We start from the raw sequence: 16969 nt of genomic DNA on the forward strand, positions 1-16969 counted from the left end.
GTGGGCTTATCATATATGGCCTTTATTATGTCAAGGTTTCTTCCCTCTATACCCACTTTGTGGAGAGTTTTTGTCATAAATGTATGTTGAATTTTGTCAAAAGCTTTTTCTGCATTATCGAGATGAGCATATGATCTTTATTCTTCAATTTGTTAATGTGGTGTAGCACATTGATTGCTTTGCAGATATTGAACTGGAAAAAACTTTTTGGCCAACCCAATACATGTAATGTAATCAATCACATACGTGTGTTTAAATCTCATCTTAGTGTTTACTTCAAAATTTTCAATTTACTTGGTGTCCCTTTTTACTATCCTTCTTGGCCTTCTTTTAATCTGTTAAAATGTTTTATTATTCCAGTTTTTTCTACTCTTAGCAGTTAGGTATAAATTTGTATTTTCTGTGCTGCATAACAAATTACCACAAACTTAGCACCTTAAAACAACACATATTTACTATCTCACTGTTTCCGTGGGTCGGGCATCTAAGGGTGACCCACCTGGTGCCCCTCAGGACCTCACAGGCTGCAGTTGAGGTGTCAGCTGGGTCTGTGGTCTCACTGGAGGCTTGAGTGGGGAAGACTCCACCTCCAAGTTCATTTGGGTTGTTGGCAGTATCCGTCTCCTTGGAGGACTGAGTCCTGGCTTCTCTCTGGCCATTGGCTGGAGGTGCTCTCCAGGCCTGGAGGCCGCCCACAGCTCCCCATAACATGGCCCCTCTGCAGCCAGCCCTCAACACAGCCATTTGCTTCTTTAAGGCCAGCAGGAGAGTCAGTCTGCTAAGATGGAATCTTCCAGAATGTAACGTAACCATGGGAGTGACCGCCTATCACCTTTGCCTGATTAAAGCTACTTCACAGATTCTACCCACACTCAAGGAGAGGGCTCACACAGGGCATAAGCCACAGGGTATCATCTTAGTGTGTGTCTGCCACAATGTTCTCTTACTAATCTTTAGTAGTTACCCTAGAGTTTACAACATATCTTCGAATTCTCAAGTCTACTATAACACCCTACTTTTCTGACAATGCAAGAATCTTAGCCCTTTTAACTACACTTACCCTCTTCCAATACATATGCTATTATTTTGTGTGTGTTTTAGCTCTCATATATCTGTGATGTTGGTGCTACTGTTTTGCACAGCTCTTTTTTGTTTTTTTTTTTTTGCGGTACGCGGGCCTCTCACTGTTGTGGCCTCTCCCGTTGCGGAGCACAGGCTCCAGATGTGCAGGCTCAGTGGCCATGGCTCATGGGCCTAGCCGCTCCGCATCATGTGGGATCTTCCCGGACCAGGGCGTGAACCCGTGTCCCCTGCATCGGCAGGCGGACTCTCAACCACTGCACCACCAGGGAAGCCCTTGCACAACTCTTATGTGTATTCTTTCCAATGCACCCTCCCTACCTGCACCTCCATGTCCCATTTGGCTTTGTCTCTTCTGCCTTTTTTCTTTCTCTTTTGTCTTTCTCGTCATTGTTGGTCTGCTGCTACTGAATCCTCCTAAAGTTTTGTTTGTCCAAAGGTGTGTTTATTTTGCATTAAAAACTGTTTTTTTTTACCCCTTTGAAGGGGTAAAGAAGATTGTTCTCATTTCATTAGGTTTTGGCAATTATACTATGGTGTGCTCTGGTGTTTGTGTGTGCTTGCTTGTTTTTGTACTCATCCTGCTTGGGATTCTTCATGTGTATCAAAGCTCTGACTTGATCTCTTGTTTGTTTTGAAAAATTCTCCTTGAACGTTGCTACCATCCTCTCTTTCCCTCATGCCTGCAACTCCCATGACATCAGCATCAGACCTTTCCTTTTGTCTCTCTTTCTTTAATCTGGATATTTTCATTTGTACTGTATTCCAGGTTACCAATTCTATTTCCAGCTATGTCTATTATGCTGTTAAACTTAGCCATTGAGCTCTCAATTTATGTTTTGTATTTTTACATTCTAGAATTTCCATTTGGTTCTTTATTATTGTTTCCAGATCTCTGCCCAAACTTTTCAGTCTTGTCTTTTAATTCCTTGAATATATCACTCATAATTATTTTAAAGTCTATGTCCAAGAACTCCATTATTGGCTGCATCTGGGTCTGTTTCTATTGTTATCATTTTTCTTGTTTTTCACTCATATCTTGGTTCCTCATTAGCCTGATATTTTTTGGTTGCTGTACATTGCCTATTAAAAATGTTGGAGGTGTGCTAAAGTCCTGGACAATGACATCTTCCTCCAGAGGAGACTTATTTAGTTTCTGGCAGGCACCAAGGCTAGAGGCAACTCAGATGACCTTAATCTAGTCGGGGTTGAGTGATTTGAAGCTGAGGATTCCGTTCCCACGTGGGTTGCTTTATTTCCCAGAGGATGGAGTTCTTCAGGATTCTTACTCAATAGAATTGCCAGATAAAATACAGGACACTCATTTAAATTTGAATTTCAGATAAACAATAAATCCTTTCTTACTGTATGCCCTCAGGATTATGTTCTGTTTTTTTTTAATTATTTTTTATTTTTCGTTGCATTGGGTCTTCGTTGCTGTGTACCGGCTTTCTCTAGTTGAGGCGAACGGGGGCTACTCTTCGTTGCAGTGCGCAGGCTTCTCATTGCGGTGGCTTCTCTTGTTGTGGACCACAGGCTTTAGGCACACGGGCTCAGTAGTTGTGGCACATGGGCTTAATTGCTCCGCGGCATGTGGGATCTTCCCAGACCAGGACTTGAACCCATGTCCCTTGCATTGGCAGGCGGATTCTTAAGCACTGCGCCACCAGGGAAGCCCCTATGTTCTGTATTTTTATTAGCTAAACCTGGCAACCCTAAGCCCTTACCCAGTGCTCTGGAATACAGATTTTGTCCCCTTGTTGCTGAGAAGCCCTGCTCACATTGTGCCCCTGCCCTCCCCCTGGTGCTGTGCTTCTGGTGCTGGTGGCTGCTGCCAGGGGAAGCCTGTCTACTGGTCTGGGGCCACTCCTGCGCTCTCCTGCCCTGAGCTCACCTCCTTCAGACATGTTTTACAGCATATTCATTCTGTCCTCTTTTCTATTGCTGTCATTGGGAAGCCTGGTCCTAACCTCCTTCATTGACATGGCAGAAGCAGAACCACGTGCAGGAGCTTCTGGAGCTACTCTTTTCCCTTTGGAATTCTGTGAACACTGATTCATTGACTTCTACATTTGATGCTGCTATAAAAAGTCCTAGGAGAGGGACTTCCCTGGTGGTGCAGCTGTTAAGACTCCACCTGCCAATGCAGGGGACACAGGTTCCAGCCCTGGTCCAGGAAGATCCCACATGCCACGGAGCAACTAAGCCTGTGCGCCACAACTACTGAGCCTGCGCTCTAGAGCCCGTGAGCCACAACTACTGAGCCTGCGCGCCACAACTACTGAAGCCCGCATGCCTATAGCCCGTGCTCCACAATAAGAGAAGTCACCACAATGAGAAGCCCACGTGCCACAACGAAGAGTAGCCCCTGCTCGCCACAACTAGAGAAAGCCCGCGCGCAGCAACGAAGACCCCACACAGCCAATAAATAAATAAATAAATTTATTTTTTAAAAAAGTCCTAGGAGAGCGTAGTTTGATTTCTTTTCTGCTTGGGTCCTCAAGTAACTTTATATATATATATATATATATATATATATATATATATATATAGTATTTATTTATTTATTTGGCTGTGCCGGGTCTTAGCTGCAGCACGCGGAATCTTCATTGCTGCATGTGAGATCTTCGTTTCTGCATGTGGGATCTTTTTTAGTTGTGGCAAGCGGGTTCTTAGTTGTGGCATGCCGGATCTAGTTCCCTGACCAGGGATCGAACCCAGGCCCCCTGCATTGGGAGCACGGAGTCTTAACCACTGGACCACCAGGGAAATCCCAATAACATTTTTTTTTTTTAAGAGTAAGCAACCTTAAAAACAACCTGCCAGTTGTTTTGTTTCCTGGTATATTCTTTGTCCCTTTTGTCTTAAGATTCATTTCAGGAAAATTTTTTTTGTATTTTATCTCTAAATACTTTCCCCATCACTAGTCTCCACATTCTAGAGACACTAATTATTTTCACGTTTTATTGTCATCATCTGTGTCTCCTCCTTCTGGTTTCCATCTCCTTGCTAGCATTCACCATGACCCTCCTGCCCTGAGCTCCACTCTGCACCACATCGGCTCTATTTTCATCTGGTCCTGCTTTAGTTGTTGGTCTGCAGAACTGAGTATTGTTTTCCATTTGCCTTCTTTTCTGTGATGACTCTTTTACCTCCTCCTTCTGTTTTTCCCATCTTGTCTTTGATCCCTTGTTTTATTGAATTTCTGTTTTTATTAAGTTCCTCCCTAGCTTGCGGTGCTTTTGGAGAGCTGGCTTTTCTGCTTGTTTTCTTCCAGCGTCTTCTGAAAGCCGTGTCATCCCTTCCCTATGGCATGTCCGCACCTTCTCACCTGCCAGTTCTTTCACGGTGAGCATGGCCCCTGGGTCTGGCTCTCCTCTGCTTGGAGTCTCAATTACGGAAACATAGGTTGAGCAGTTCTTTCAGGACTCACAGTGTTCTATTATTGGACTGTTGGAAAGCCCTGTGGGGTGTAGCTACCATCACCCCATTTTAGAGAAAGGGACACTGAGGCCCAGAGAGGCTAACTGGTCGCCTCATCACATGGGCAGAGAGTGGCAGGTGGGTGTGGACGTCTCTCCTAGGGCAGGCGTTCGGACCCTCCCTGTAGCCAAGGGCGCTGCTGTGGCAAGGCAGAGTGTGCCGCCAGCGGACCACAGCTCTCAGTGGCCTTGTGCTCCCTATTCTGAGTTCCAGTGGGCTTGTGGGTTGAGACACCCCCACTTCAGCCCAGTCAGCCCCACCTATGGATGCGGGTGCCTGAATTCGGAAGAGGTCCTTCTGGCTTTCAGAGGGAAGGGGTCTTGTGGGGATCCACAAGGGGCTTCTCTGCCAGAAGCCTTTCTTCTCAGACTTCCTCGGGTTTCCCACCATCTCCAGACCATCTTCCCAGGCTGGGGGCTCAGAAGGTATTCGCAGGGTCCCAGCTGTATCTGGGGTGGGGAAGGGCAGGAGACTTTGTGCCGAGACCCGGCTCCTCTCTCCGCTCTCGGCTGCCACTCCTTGTACCTCCTCACTTGCTCTCTGCCGGTGGATTACTCTGGTTTGGTCGTGTTTGTGGATTTTAGAACATTTTTGATCCTTTCGTCAGGTCAGGAGGGAGTGCGCCTGCTCCGCTCGCCTTGTTAACCTGGAGCTCGGGCACACCTGGTGTTGTCCTGCAGCCGCGTGGACCGCAGCGTGGAAGGGAGCATTGTGATCCATAAGCCCTCTCCCCACTAGCAGGGCCAACCTCGGAGGACCAAGCAGCCACCACCATCCGGTGAGCCTTCCGGAAGCTCCTGGCGAGAAAGGAGCAGGCCCGCCATGAGCAGGACCACCAGGACTACCTGGAGCTGATGGAGAAGCTCCCGAGGCAGGTAAGGTCTACGGGGGTGGGCGTCGGAGTGGAGGCCTGACTGCAGGGCTGGGGGCGGGGACGCAGGGCTGGGGGCGGGGACGCAGGGTTAGGGCGGGGGGACGCAGGGCTGGGGGCGGGGACGCAGGGTTAGGGCGGGGGGACGCAGGGCTGAGGGCGGGGAAGGAGGGCCCGGGGGCGGAAACTGCAGGGCTCGGGGGCGGGAACTGCAGGTTTGGGGGCGGTGACGCAGGGCTGGGGGCGGGGACGCAGGGTTAGGGCGGGGGGACGCAGGGCTGGGGGCGGGGAAGGAGGGCTCGGGGGCGCGAACTGCAGGGCTCCGGGACCCGGACCCAGGGCTGGGGCGGTGGCCGCACTGGGCCGCCCGCAGGCCTTCGTGGCCCTGATGCGGCGGGAGCAGGAGGCGGCCCGGCGGCAGTGGGAAGAAGCAGCGGCGGCAGGAGGAGCGGCAGCGCGGGGCGCGCCTGCTGGAGGCGGCCTTCGACGGGAACCTGGGCGAGATCCAGGCGGTCCTGCGGGAGGTGGGCGGCGGGTCGGCGGGCCCTGAGCTCGCGGCGCCGCTGACCGCCGCCCGGCGCAGGTGGACGCGCTGCTGAACCGCGAGGTCGTGAGCTGCGACGCGGCGCGGGCGGCGCGCCGGCTGCAGCGGCGCCTGGCCCTGGTGGACTTCGAGTACAGCGGCGGCGGGCGGGCCGTGCTCAGTGAGCGCATCCAGCAGGGCGCCTTCGGCCGGACGCCGCTGTACCGACCGGCCTTCGGGGGCCACCTGAAGCCGTGGAGGTGCTTCTGAAGCTCGGAGCCGACCCCCGGGTGTATGCGGACGACGGACGCACCCCCGAGCAGGTGCGCGGGCGTGGGCAGAAGCCCCCGGGGCGCCTGCTCCCCCACCCCCAAAGCTGTCAGGAGCCTGGGGACCCCGCCCCGGCTGGTCCCGAACCTTCCAGGACCCAGAACCACCTGCAAGGCCTTTGCAGGCCCTTCCCCTCCCGAAGTCCTCGCTATGAGCCTTACCGGGCACACGCGATCAAGACCACAGCTCCCGGTGTCTGGGGGCGTCCTGTGGCCGGGGTTCTACTCACGGCCCTGGACCCTCAGCCCACCTTGGAAGCAGTGTTACCGTGGGAGGTGGAGAAACAGACTGGATCCTCGGGAGCCAGCGTGGGAGCTCTGGGGCATTGAGGGCAGCACTAGGACCGCCCACCTGGCCCCTCACTCAGAATTTCCACGTCTCTGAGAAAACTGAGCCCTGGGGCTCGGAGCCATGACCCTGCCCAAGGCAGCTCAGCCTGGCAGCTCCTCCGTGGCGCCCGGGAACGATGTCAAGGGGACTTTTCACAGGCCCTGGGCCAGGCTGGGGACACGGGCGCTTGGACTTCTCCCCGGCCCAGGAGGCCAGGTCAGATGAGGCTGACCCAGGGCCTGTGGGAGCAGCCGTGAAGCCGGATCACCTAATGCCACGGCCTTAGTTTCTTCAAATGAGTCTGACTGGAGTCTCGGGCCCTCGCCCGTCTCGGCCGCGTGTCCTTCCACCCCAGCCTGGAGAGCGGAGGTGTTGGCTGGAAAATGTGGGACTGGCCCGGGTCTGCTGCTGAGCCCCTGCTTCCACCCGGGGGTGCCAGGGCCTTTGCCACCTTGGGACCCCGTGTCCTGGGCGCCGCCTTCACCCCCAGCTGCCTCCTCAGGGTGCTGCTCCAGGCTCCCCCTTGTCCTGGAAGGCATCCCCTCTGCTCTTCTTGGCTTCTCCTCTTTAATAAGCAACAGGGCAAGCTTTAAAAGGCCAGCAGAGCCTTTGGCTTCAAACTCCTCCTGCTTCCTCCTCAAAGGAGCAAAATGTGAGGCTAGGAGGACCAAAGGGCCTGGCCATGGCCTCAGAGGGGCTGGAGCGAGGAGGGGGCACAGGGAGGCCCACCTCTCCGCGGGTCGTGTTGGGGCAGGCCCGGGCGGTGGGCACAGGGCATGAAGGCTGGAGAAGCATGCAGGCGGCCTTTGAGGGGTGCTGAGGAGGATGTCCAGCCCGCTGGTGCCTGAGGGGGGGGGGGGCAGGGGGCACTGAGACGGGCAGCACACTGGTGGTGGTGGGGGGGGGGGCGGGAGGCCACTGGCTGCAGGAGGGACAGTCTGGTGCTGGAGCAATTGGACGTCCACAGGCGAAGGAATGAACCTTCACCTAAACCTCACACCCTATACAAAATGAACTCAAAATGGATTAGGATTTAAATGCAAAATGTAAACTAAAACCTTTAGAAGAACACAGGAGAAAATCCTTGGGACCTATGGCTTGGTAAAGGGTTCTTAGACAAAAGCACAATCAATCGATAAAAGAAAAAAAAAACCCCAACAAATTGAACTTCCTAAAAATGTAAAACTTTTGCTCTGCTGAAGCCCCTGTTAACAGGATGAAAAGACAAGCCACAGAGAGGGAGAAAATCCTTGCAGACCACATATCTGACAGAGGACCCATATTTATAATATACAAACAACTCAAAACTCAATGGTAAGTGATACGATCCAGTTATAAAGTGAGCAAAGGGCACGGAGAGAAATTTCACGGAAGAGGATATAATGACGCCAATGAACACGAGCTGTTCAACCATCGCACCTGGTAGAAACGCTGAAATGGAAACCAGTGAGGATGGCACAGGGGGCAAAGAAGCCAGTTCTCACCCAGCGCTCATGGGAACGGAAAGGGGTGCAGCTGCCCTGGAACACAGTGGGGCTGTGTCTGAAGAGGCAGAACGTACATTTCCCATGGGACTCAGCACACACTGCTGGGCATTCTATCCCAGTAAAATGAGGACTGTGTCCACATAAAAGTGTGCCCGTGCATGTTCACGGCAGCTTTACTTGTAACAGCCCCAAACTGGAAGCAACCTGGATGTTCTTCAGTAGGTGAAAGGTTAAGCCAGCTCAGGCCAGTCCACACCTCAGAACACTCCTTAGCTGTGAGAAGGAACTAGTGGTACAGCAACACCTGGATGGATCTCAAGGGCCTTTTGCCAAGTGAAAAAAGAGCGCATCTCACAGGGTTACATACTGTCTGATTCCATTCACATAACATTTTCAAAATGACGAAATTATGGAGACGGAGGCCAGATCAGTGCTTTGCGGGGTGGGAATAGGGGCAGGGAAGGAAAGGGGAGAGAGGTGATGTGACTAGAAGTGGTGACACAGAGGAGCGTTGTGGTGATGGGACAGGTTGCATCTTGACTGTGGTGGCGGGTACACAAATCTACACGTATGATAAAACTGCATGTAACTGTAGACGTACAAAGGGATACATGTAAAATTGTTGAAACAAGGTAAGTGGGGTCTGTGGATTGTACTATGTCCATATCCTGTTTTTTTGTTTTTTTTTTTTTTTTTTTTTTTTTTGCTGTACGCGGGCCTCTCACTGCTGTGGCCTCTCCCGTTGCGGAGCACAGGCTCCGGACACACAGGCTCCGCGGCCATGGCTCGCGGGCCCAGCCGCTCCGCGGCATGTGGGATCTTCCGGGATAGGGGCACGAACCCGTGTCCCCTGCATCGGCAGGCGGACTCTCAACCACTGCGCCACCAGGGAAGCCCCATATCCTGTTTTGTATATTGCACTATAGTTGTATAAGATGCCATCATTGGGGAAAACTTGTTAAGGGTACATGCAAATTCCTGTAAATCTGTAATTGTTTGCAAATAAAAGTTTAATAAAATTACCAGTCAAGCAAGGAAACAGGAAAATACAACCCATAGTGAAGAGCAAAATCAATCAAAACTGACTCAGAAGTGACACAGATCACAGAATAAGTGGACAAGGGCATTAAAACTTACAGCTGTATCTCACACAGCACACCTCTACATCCACCTGTCTCTATTTTTATGTACATACTCCTAAACTTCTGAAAACTGCAATGCTGGAGGTGAAAAACACACTGGATGTGATTAATGGCTGATTAGACATTGAAAGAAAAATTAGTTAAATAGAAGATATAGAAATAGAAATTATCTAAAACGAAACACAGAAAGAAGGTTGAAAAAAAATGAACAGAGATTTCTGCTTCTAGGATGGAATAAATGCAACCTGATTTTTCCTTCCACCTGAAATACGACAACGAAACCCAGAGAGAATACATGAAACAATGGTTTTCAAGACACTGGGCATCAGGGAATAATCAGTGATCCCCAAGAGGCTGGAAATAAACTACGTGAGCCCAGCTAACCACCTTGAGAGCACTTCCAGGCTGTGGTGCAGGAAGGGGGAATCCAGGCAGAGCCTGGTCAATTTCCTGAGTTAAGGAGACAGGGTTCAGAGTCCAGGGATTCCAAGGCAGTCAGACTGCAAGTGCCAGAGAGAAGAGAGCTGCAAAGGGAAACAGCGTTTCAGAAATAATGCCATTTGCATCAATATGGATGGACCTAGAGATTGTCACACTGAGTGAAGTAAGTCAGACAGAGAAAGACAAATGATATTGCTTTTATGTGGAATCTAAAAAAATAGTACAAATGAACTTATTTACAAAACAAATAGAGTCACAGATGTATACAGCAAACTTATGGTTACCAGCGGGGAAATGGGGGGAGGGATAAAGTGGGAGATTGGGATGGACATATACACACTACTATATATAAAATAGATAACTAATAAGGACCTACCACATAGCACAGGGAACTCTACTCAATACTCTGTAATGGACTATATGGAAGAAGAATCTAGAGAAGAGTGGTTATATGTATATGTATAACTGATGTACTTTGCTGTACACCTGAAACTAACACAACATTGTAAATCAACTATACTCCAATAAAAATTTTAAAAAAGATAAAGAGCATTCCAGAGGTGTGTAGGGACCCCTTTGGGGATTCAGCTGAGTACTCAATGGCTCATGTGTGTGATGGAATGTCTCAAGGTTGGGGACAGGGTCATCTGTTAGGAGGGAAGGAAGCAGTGCCTAGCCTTTTCCCACCAGCCCAAGCAGGAAACCTCACAATCCATGTGGCACATAGAAGGATCTTGCCTCAGAGGAATAATTCGTCCTAGAGTAAATGCCGCTCTGGTACAGCCTCACCAACCTTAAAGCAAGACCCAAAGGATAAAACTTTCCAAGTAATTTAACTGTATCCCAAAACAAAATTCAAGAATACATATAGAGATACAAAATATACAGCTCCTAACAAGGCAAAATGTATATTGTCTGGCATCCAATTAAATATTACCAGACATACAAAGATGCATACAAATATGACCATAATGAGAAACTCAACTAATCAAGACAAACCCAGAACTGATGTGGATATTAGAATTAGCATAAAAGACATTTAAACAGCTATTTTAACTGTATTCCAGATGCTTGAAAAATTGAATAGAGACATGGAAGGTATAAAAAAATTAAATTCTAGAGGTAAAAATGACAGTGTCTGAGATGAAAAACAAACAAAAAACTATGGATGGGATTAATGTCAGATTAGACAGAACAGAGGTAAAGATTAGTGAATTTGAAGGCTTAACAATAGAAACTACTCCAAATAAAACCACACAGAGAAAAAGGAATTCCTCCAAACGAAAAGAGGATCAACGAACCGTGGGACAATTTCAGGAGGCCTCATATATATGTAATTGGAGTCTCCAAAGGAGAGAAGAAAGAAAGGACGGACTTCCCTGGTGGTGATGTGGTTAAGAACCTGCCTGCCAATGCAGGGGACATGGGTTTGAGCTCTGGTCCGGGAAGATCCCACATGCCGTGGAACAACCAAGCCTGTGCACCACAACTACTGAAGCCTGTGCGCCTAGAGCCTGTGCTCCGCAGCAAGAGAAGTCACCGCAATGAGAAGCCCGTGCACCGCAATGAAGACCCAATGCAGCTGAAAATAAATAAATAAATAAATTTATTTATTTTTTTAAAAAAGGAAACAGAAAAAAATACATATTTGTAGAAATAATAACCTTAAGGTTTCCAAATTTGATGAAAAGTATAAACCACATTCCCAAAATCTCAACAAACACCAAATTTCAACAAGAAGCAGGAAGAAAAATCAGGCTAAAGCACAATTTGATAAAATTTCTCAAAGTCAGTGATAAAGAGAAAATCTTAAGAGCAGCCAGAGGGAAAAAAGACATGTTACAGACAGAAGAACAAAGATAAGGATTATGGCAGATTTCCTGTTGGAAACAATGCAAGTGAGGAGACAGTGGAGAGCATCTTTAATGGTACTGAAGGGGGAAAGAAATCTTGTCAACCTTGAGTTCTATACCCAGTGCATGTATCTGTCATAACTGAAGGCAAAATAAAGACATACCTTTCCAGACATACAAAAGCTGAATCAATCACCAGCAGACTCACACTATAAGAAATGTTAATGGAAGCCCTACCAATAGAAGGAAAGGGATGCCAGATGTGAATATGGATCCACTCAAAGACGTGAGGAACATTAGAAAGGGTAACTACCTAGGTAAATATGAGATACGGCCTTATTACTTAAATTTATTGAAAAGGTAATTGAAGAAACAAAAATAATGGCAATATGTCATGGGATTTTATAACACATGTAGATACACATACTGAAAACTGCACAAATTATAGTTGTTTGGCTCAAATGTGTGACAAAAATATTATAAAGGTTGGCAGGGGGAAATGGAAATACACCGTGGAAGGTTCTTATACTATATGTGAAGTGGTACAATATCATCTGAAAGTAGATTGTAATAAGTTATAGGTGTATATATACTGTAAACCCTAAAGTAAGCACTAAATATCAACAGTTATAGTTAATAAGGTAATAAAGGAGATACAATGGAATTCTAAAAAATATGCAATCAGAAAGGAGGCAAAAAAAGAAGAAAAGGAAAATAAAGAACAGGGACTTCCCTGGTGGTCCAGTGGTTAAGATTCCACGCTCCCAGTGCAGGGGGACCCAGTTTGATCTGTGGTCAGGGAACTAGATCCTGCATGCCACAGCTAAAAGATCCCACATGCCACAACTAAAGATCCTGCATGCTACAACTAAAGATCCTGCATGCCACAACAGAGATCCCGGACGTGGCAACGAAGATCCCACATGCTGCAACTAAGACCCAGCACCGCCACATAAATAAATAAATAAATATTAAAAAAAAAAAAAAAGAACAGATGGAACCAGTAGAAAACAATAGCAAAGGGTAATTTTTAACTCAACTATATCAATAATCTCATTAAATGCAGATGGTCTAAACACCCCAATTAAAAGGCAGAGATTGTCATTCAGATTTAAAAAATCCAACTATAGGGACTTCCTCGGTGGTCCAGTGGTAAAGAATCCACCTTCCAATGCAGGGGACGCAGGTTCCATCCCTGGTTGGGGAACTGAGATCCCACAGGCAGCAGGGCTACTAGGCCCGCGCGCCTCAACAAGAGAGCCCGCAGTGCCGCAAACTACAGAGCCCATGCACCTTGGAGCCTGCGTGCCACAACCAGAGAGAAAACCTGCAGGCCACAACTAGAGGGAAGCCCGAGTGCTGCAGCAAAGAGCCCACGCACCACAACGAGAAAGATCCCACATGCCTCAATGAAAGATCCTGCATGCTGCAACTAAGACCCGACGCAGCCAAAAGAAATAAAGATAAATTTTTAAAAAATCCAACTATATTCTGCCTATAAGAAACAAACTTAAAATATGGGAATTCCCTGGCGGTCCAGCGGTTAAGACTCCGCACTTCCACTGCAGGGGGCATGGGTTCGATCCCTGGTCGGAGAACTAAGATCCCACATGCCGTGCAGTGTGGCCAAAAAGTAAAAAAATATAAAATAAAATAAAATAGATTCAGATAGGTGAAAATTAAAAGGATAGAACAAATATGCCAGTATAACACTAAATATAAGGAAGCTGAAATGACTATATTAACATCTGAAAAAGTAGACTTCAGAACGAAGAATATTACTGAGAATAAAAGAATCATTTCATAAGGACAATGGGATCATTTCATCAAGAGGACGTAAGAATCCTAAATGTTTTTGCAGCTACTAACAGAGCTTCCAAATACATGAAGCAAAAACTTACAGAACTACAAGGAGAACTAACTCCACAATTATAGTAGCAGATTTCAACATCCCTATCTCAATAGTTGGTGAAACAAGTAGACAGAAAAATCAGTAACGATGTAGAAGAATTAAATAACTATCAATCATTATCTGTCCCTCCATCCATCGTCCCTTTATCGTTCATCTACCCATCTATCATTGTTTTCATAAGTTTATCCATTGAATACCATCTTTTTTCCCAGTACTTGACTTACTGTTTCATCAATTCACACATTTTCTCATTAACTTATGAATCATTTATTGATAAACCTGCCAGTCTATCCCCTCATTACTGTATCCACTTTAGCCTTACTACCATCTTAAGTCATCCTCATGTATTCATTTATTTAACTACTGTTAATTCACACATCTCTTCATCCGTGCATTCATACACACATTCATGCTGTTTACTTGAGAGAAAATTTCGAGAAAGCAGGGACTATGTTAGTTCACTCCACAGTTGTATTCTCCAATGTCATACATTTTGGTTGTCACATGAAAGGCACTCAAAAGTTGTGTTGAATGATTGAACTCACCCATCAATTCATCTATCCATTTGCTCAACCAACCGTCTTCTTATCTAAGTTATTCATCCATTAAATCCCTTCATCTAATAATTTTTCATGTATCAATTCATATTTCATCCATTCATTCAATTAATCCAAGAATCCTTCATTCTTTTATCATTTAATTCATTAACTTATTCATCTACTCATTATTTGTCCATTCATTAACTCATTCATAAAATCACCCATTACATTATTATTTTATCTGTTCACTCATTTAGTTTTCCATTTCTTCTACTTTCAAACTAACTTTGGCAAGTTTTTAAACTTATTTGAATATCAGCTTCCATATATTCATAAATGGGGCTAATAACAGTTCCTATATTTGGAAGAAGAATGAGACAATGAATGGAATTCTTTAGCACAATTCCTGGCACACACTGCTCAATAAGTGGTAGCTGTTATTCTTTTAAGTAGGTATTCACAGTTCCTTAAGTTAATAATTCATGGACCCATTCCTAATAATTCATGGACCCATTCCTATGTTCACTCTTCCATTCATTTATCTGCTCCATCCATCCATTCCTCTCTCATCCTTAATTTTACACATCTTTGAACTTTCCTTTCTAAAATACAAACCACCTACTGAACATTGTACAAATCAAAGTTGTGGCTTGATTAAATGATAAAGGAAATACTCCTGGATTAACCTCCTGAGTCAAGAAATAAAATATTGGAGAACCCTATCCCTCCCTTCTGAGAACCCTGCTTTCTGTGGCCCTTTATCACTCTGGGTTGGGGGGGTGGCGGGGGGGTACTTCAGAGGAACAGGAGTGGTGAGATTTGGGATGTGTGGCCCCAAGGGCTGTGTCCTGCAGATTGAGGCCTGTAGGGAGACTGCGAAGGCAGGGAACTGCAGCCAGGGGCCTGCATGCAGTGGACACAAGCAGGGAGCCCGGGGGGCCGGCGGCAGGGGTGTGGAGGGAGGAGGGCAGGAGAGGAAGGTGGAGGCCTGTGTGGTCTTGGCAGGGGGACTGCAAGGACCTCGGGGGCTTGGCTTTGGGGGGCGCGGAGGCATGATGGTCAACGCTTCGGGGCTCATCCCTGGCCAGCTGTGAGGGCCACATTTCTGTGAGTCGGTGTTCCTTTTTCTGAAGTGGGAGTGTAACAGCATCTCCTCCCCAGGTCAGGCAGAACACAGAACACACCCTGAGCTTTTGACCACTGTCCTCTGTTGCTAGGTGGCCTCGCTGGACACGGTGGTCAGCATGCTGCAGTCCTGGGACCTGAGCCTCACAGATGCCATGCTCCAGAACATGGAGGTCCAGCGGCAGCGCCGGGGCCAGGAAACCAAGCAGCACAGGGAGGCGGAGGCCAAGTGGTGCTGAAGAGGCGGGTGGGGGTGGGGGGAGGCGGCCAGGAGCTCCTCTGACCCGCCTCCCCCCACCCCAGCATGAACCTCAAAGTGCAACAGCTGCCCAAGGAGCAGCAAGTGTCACCAACAGGTGTGCAGCCAGCCCCCCGGAAGGAGCCGGTGGGAGGAAGGAGAGCTGGGTGCTGAGAGGCGCCCTGCGAGCCCCCAACCTGGTCCCCCAACCTGGTCCGGAGGGCTTCAGCCGGCCCCGCCCCCAACCGGCAGCAGGCCTACCTCGAGCTCAACCCGAGGACCGACGAGCACAACAAGGGTTAACGGAGCGGCGCGGGCATGGCTGAGCTCACTCGGCAGGTTGGCTACTCCCCCTCGGCCTGGACTCCCAAACCCGGGGTGTCACCTTCCAGCAGCCGCGTGGCGGGGGCGGGTCGGCCCCCCTCCCAGCCCCTTCCTTAGGGGTCCCGGCTGCGCCCGGCAGGCAGGGGTGGGGGTCCGGCCTTGCCCTGAGCAGAGCGTAGGGCCCCTCCTCCAGGCCGTCAAGGACGCGGAGGCCCAAGTGGACAGGCTCCGGTAGGAGGCCCAAAAGGCGGAGGAGACGCTGGCCCTGGCCAGGCTGGAGAGCGGGGGGCGGGCCCAGGAGGGTGGGCGGGGCTCGGGCTGGGGGCCAGAGGGGCCGGGGAAGGGGATCGGGCGCCGAGCCCGCCGGTTGGCCCCCCACTTACATCCCCATAGGGGAGGAGGAGGCGCCCGGGCTGAAGTGTCATGTCACCGAGCTCCACGACGTGCTGTTGAAGGACGTGGGTGATCGCATTCGCGCTGACGGCAGGTCATTGGTGCCGGCCGGCGAGGGGCGAAGGATGAGCCGAGGCTTCGGGTGGACGGCGGTGACCTGGCGGCCACCCCCAGGTGGCCTCTTGTCATCGACCCTTTGGGCCAGGCGGCCACCTTCCAGCGCTACCAGGACACCAACTATGTGGACGCCGTGAACCCAGACCACCTGAGGCCGGAGAGGATCAGGCTGGCGCTGCTGGGGGCCCTCGGGTGAGGCTGGCGGAAGGCGGGAGGCCCCGGGCCTCCCCGCCCCCCGCCCCCCGCCCTCCCCGCAGGTTCGGGAAGCCGCGGGTGTCCGACCTGCGTGAAGTGGACCTGCTCCCGGCGGCGCAGCGGCAGCTGGAGGCGGTGCAGCCGGGCCTGGCGCAGGAGCTGCTGGGCCGCGGGCTGCTGGAGCGGGAGAGGTACCTGTCGCTGCTGCGGCAGAGCGATGGGCCCGAGTCCAGCCCCAGCCAGTGCCGGGAGGCGCGCCTGGGGCACTTCCACCTCTTCTTCGTCACCAAGGCTCGGTGGCCGCTGCGCCCCAGGGTGCTGGGTCCGCGAACGTGCACGTCCGCATCAGGGCTCTCTGGGCGTGCGCCGTGCAGGGGAGGGGGCCGGCCGGGAGCCCCAGCTGGGGGACCCCGGCCGGCGGGCCCCTGGGGGCGGAGTAGGTGGGCCCATTCAGTTCCTCCCGCTGTGGAGCAGTGCACAGTCGGGGCGACGTGGGAGTTCGTGGTCCCCGCACCGGCCCCCGATTTGGAGGAGCAGAAGGGGTGGGCGTTGGTATGCCGGCGGGTGGACAGACACACAGACTAGA

At 49.7% G+C, this 16969-nt stretch overlaps 1 protein-coding gene across 1 annotated transcript; it reads left to right on the forward strand.

Annotated features, from left to right (window-relative positions):
• Positions 1–709: 709 nt before the first annotated feature.
• On the forward strand, positions 710–16968 carry IQANK1 (IQ motif and ankyrin repeat containing 1; the record flags this gene model as incomplete). The annotated part of the gene is given in 15 exon segments (XM_081258433.1): positions 710–800; positions 5305–5342; positions 5346–5438; positions 5808–5866; positions 5868–5958; positions 6018–6201; positions 6204–6280; positions 15209–15348; positions 15420–15458; positions 15460–15501; positions 15796–15910; positions 15914–15980; positions 16072–16165; positions 16246–16380; positions 16446–16968. Coding segments are annotated over 15 exon segments (1788 nt in total).
• Between the last annotated feature and the right edge of the window lies 1 nt (position 16969).

Source organism: Mesoplodon bidens, assembly GCF_964165515.1.
Source record: "Mesoplodon bidens genome assembly, chromosome: 16".
Taxonomy (NCBI): Eukaryota; Metazoa; Chordata; class Mammalia; order Artiodactyla; family Ziphiidae; genus Mesoplodon; species Mesoplodon bidens.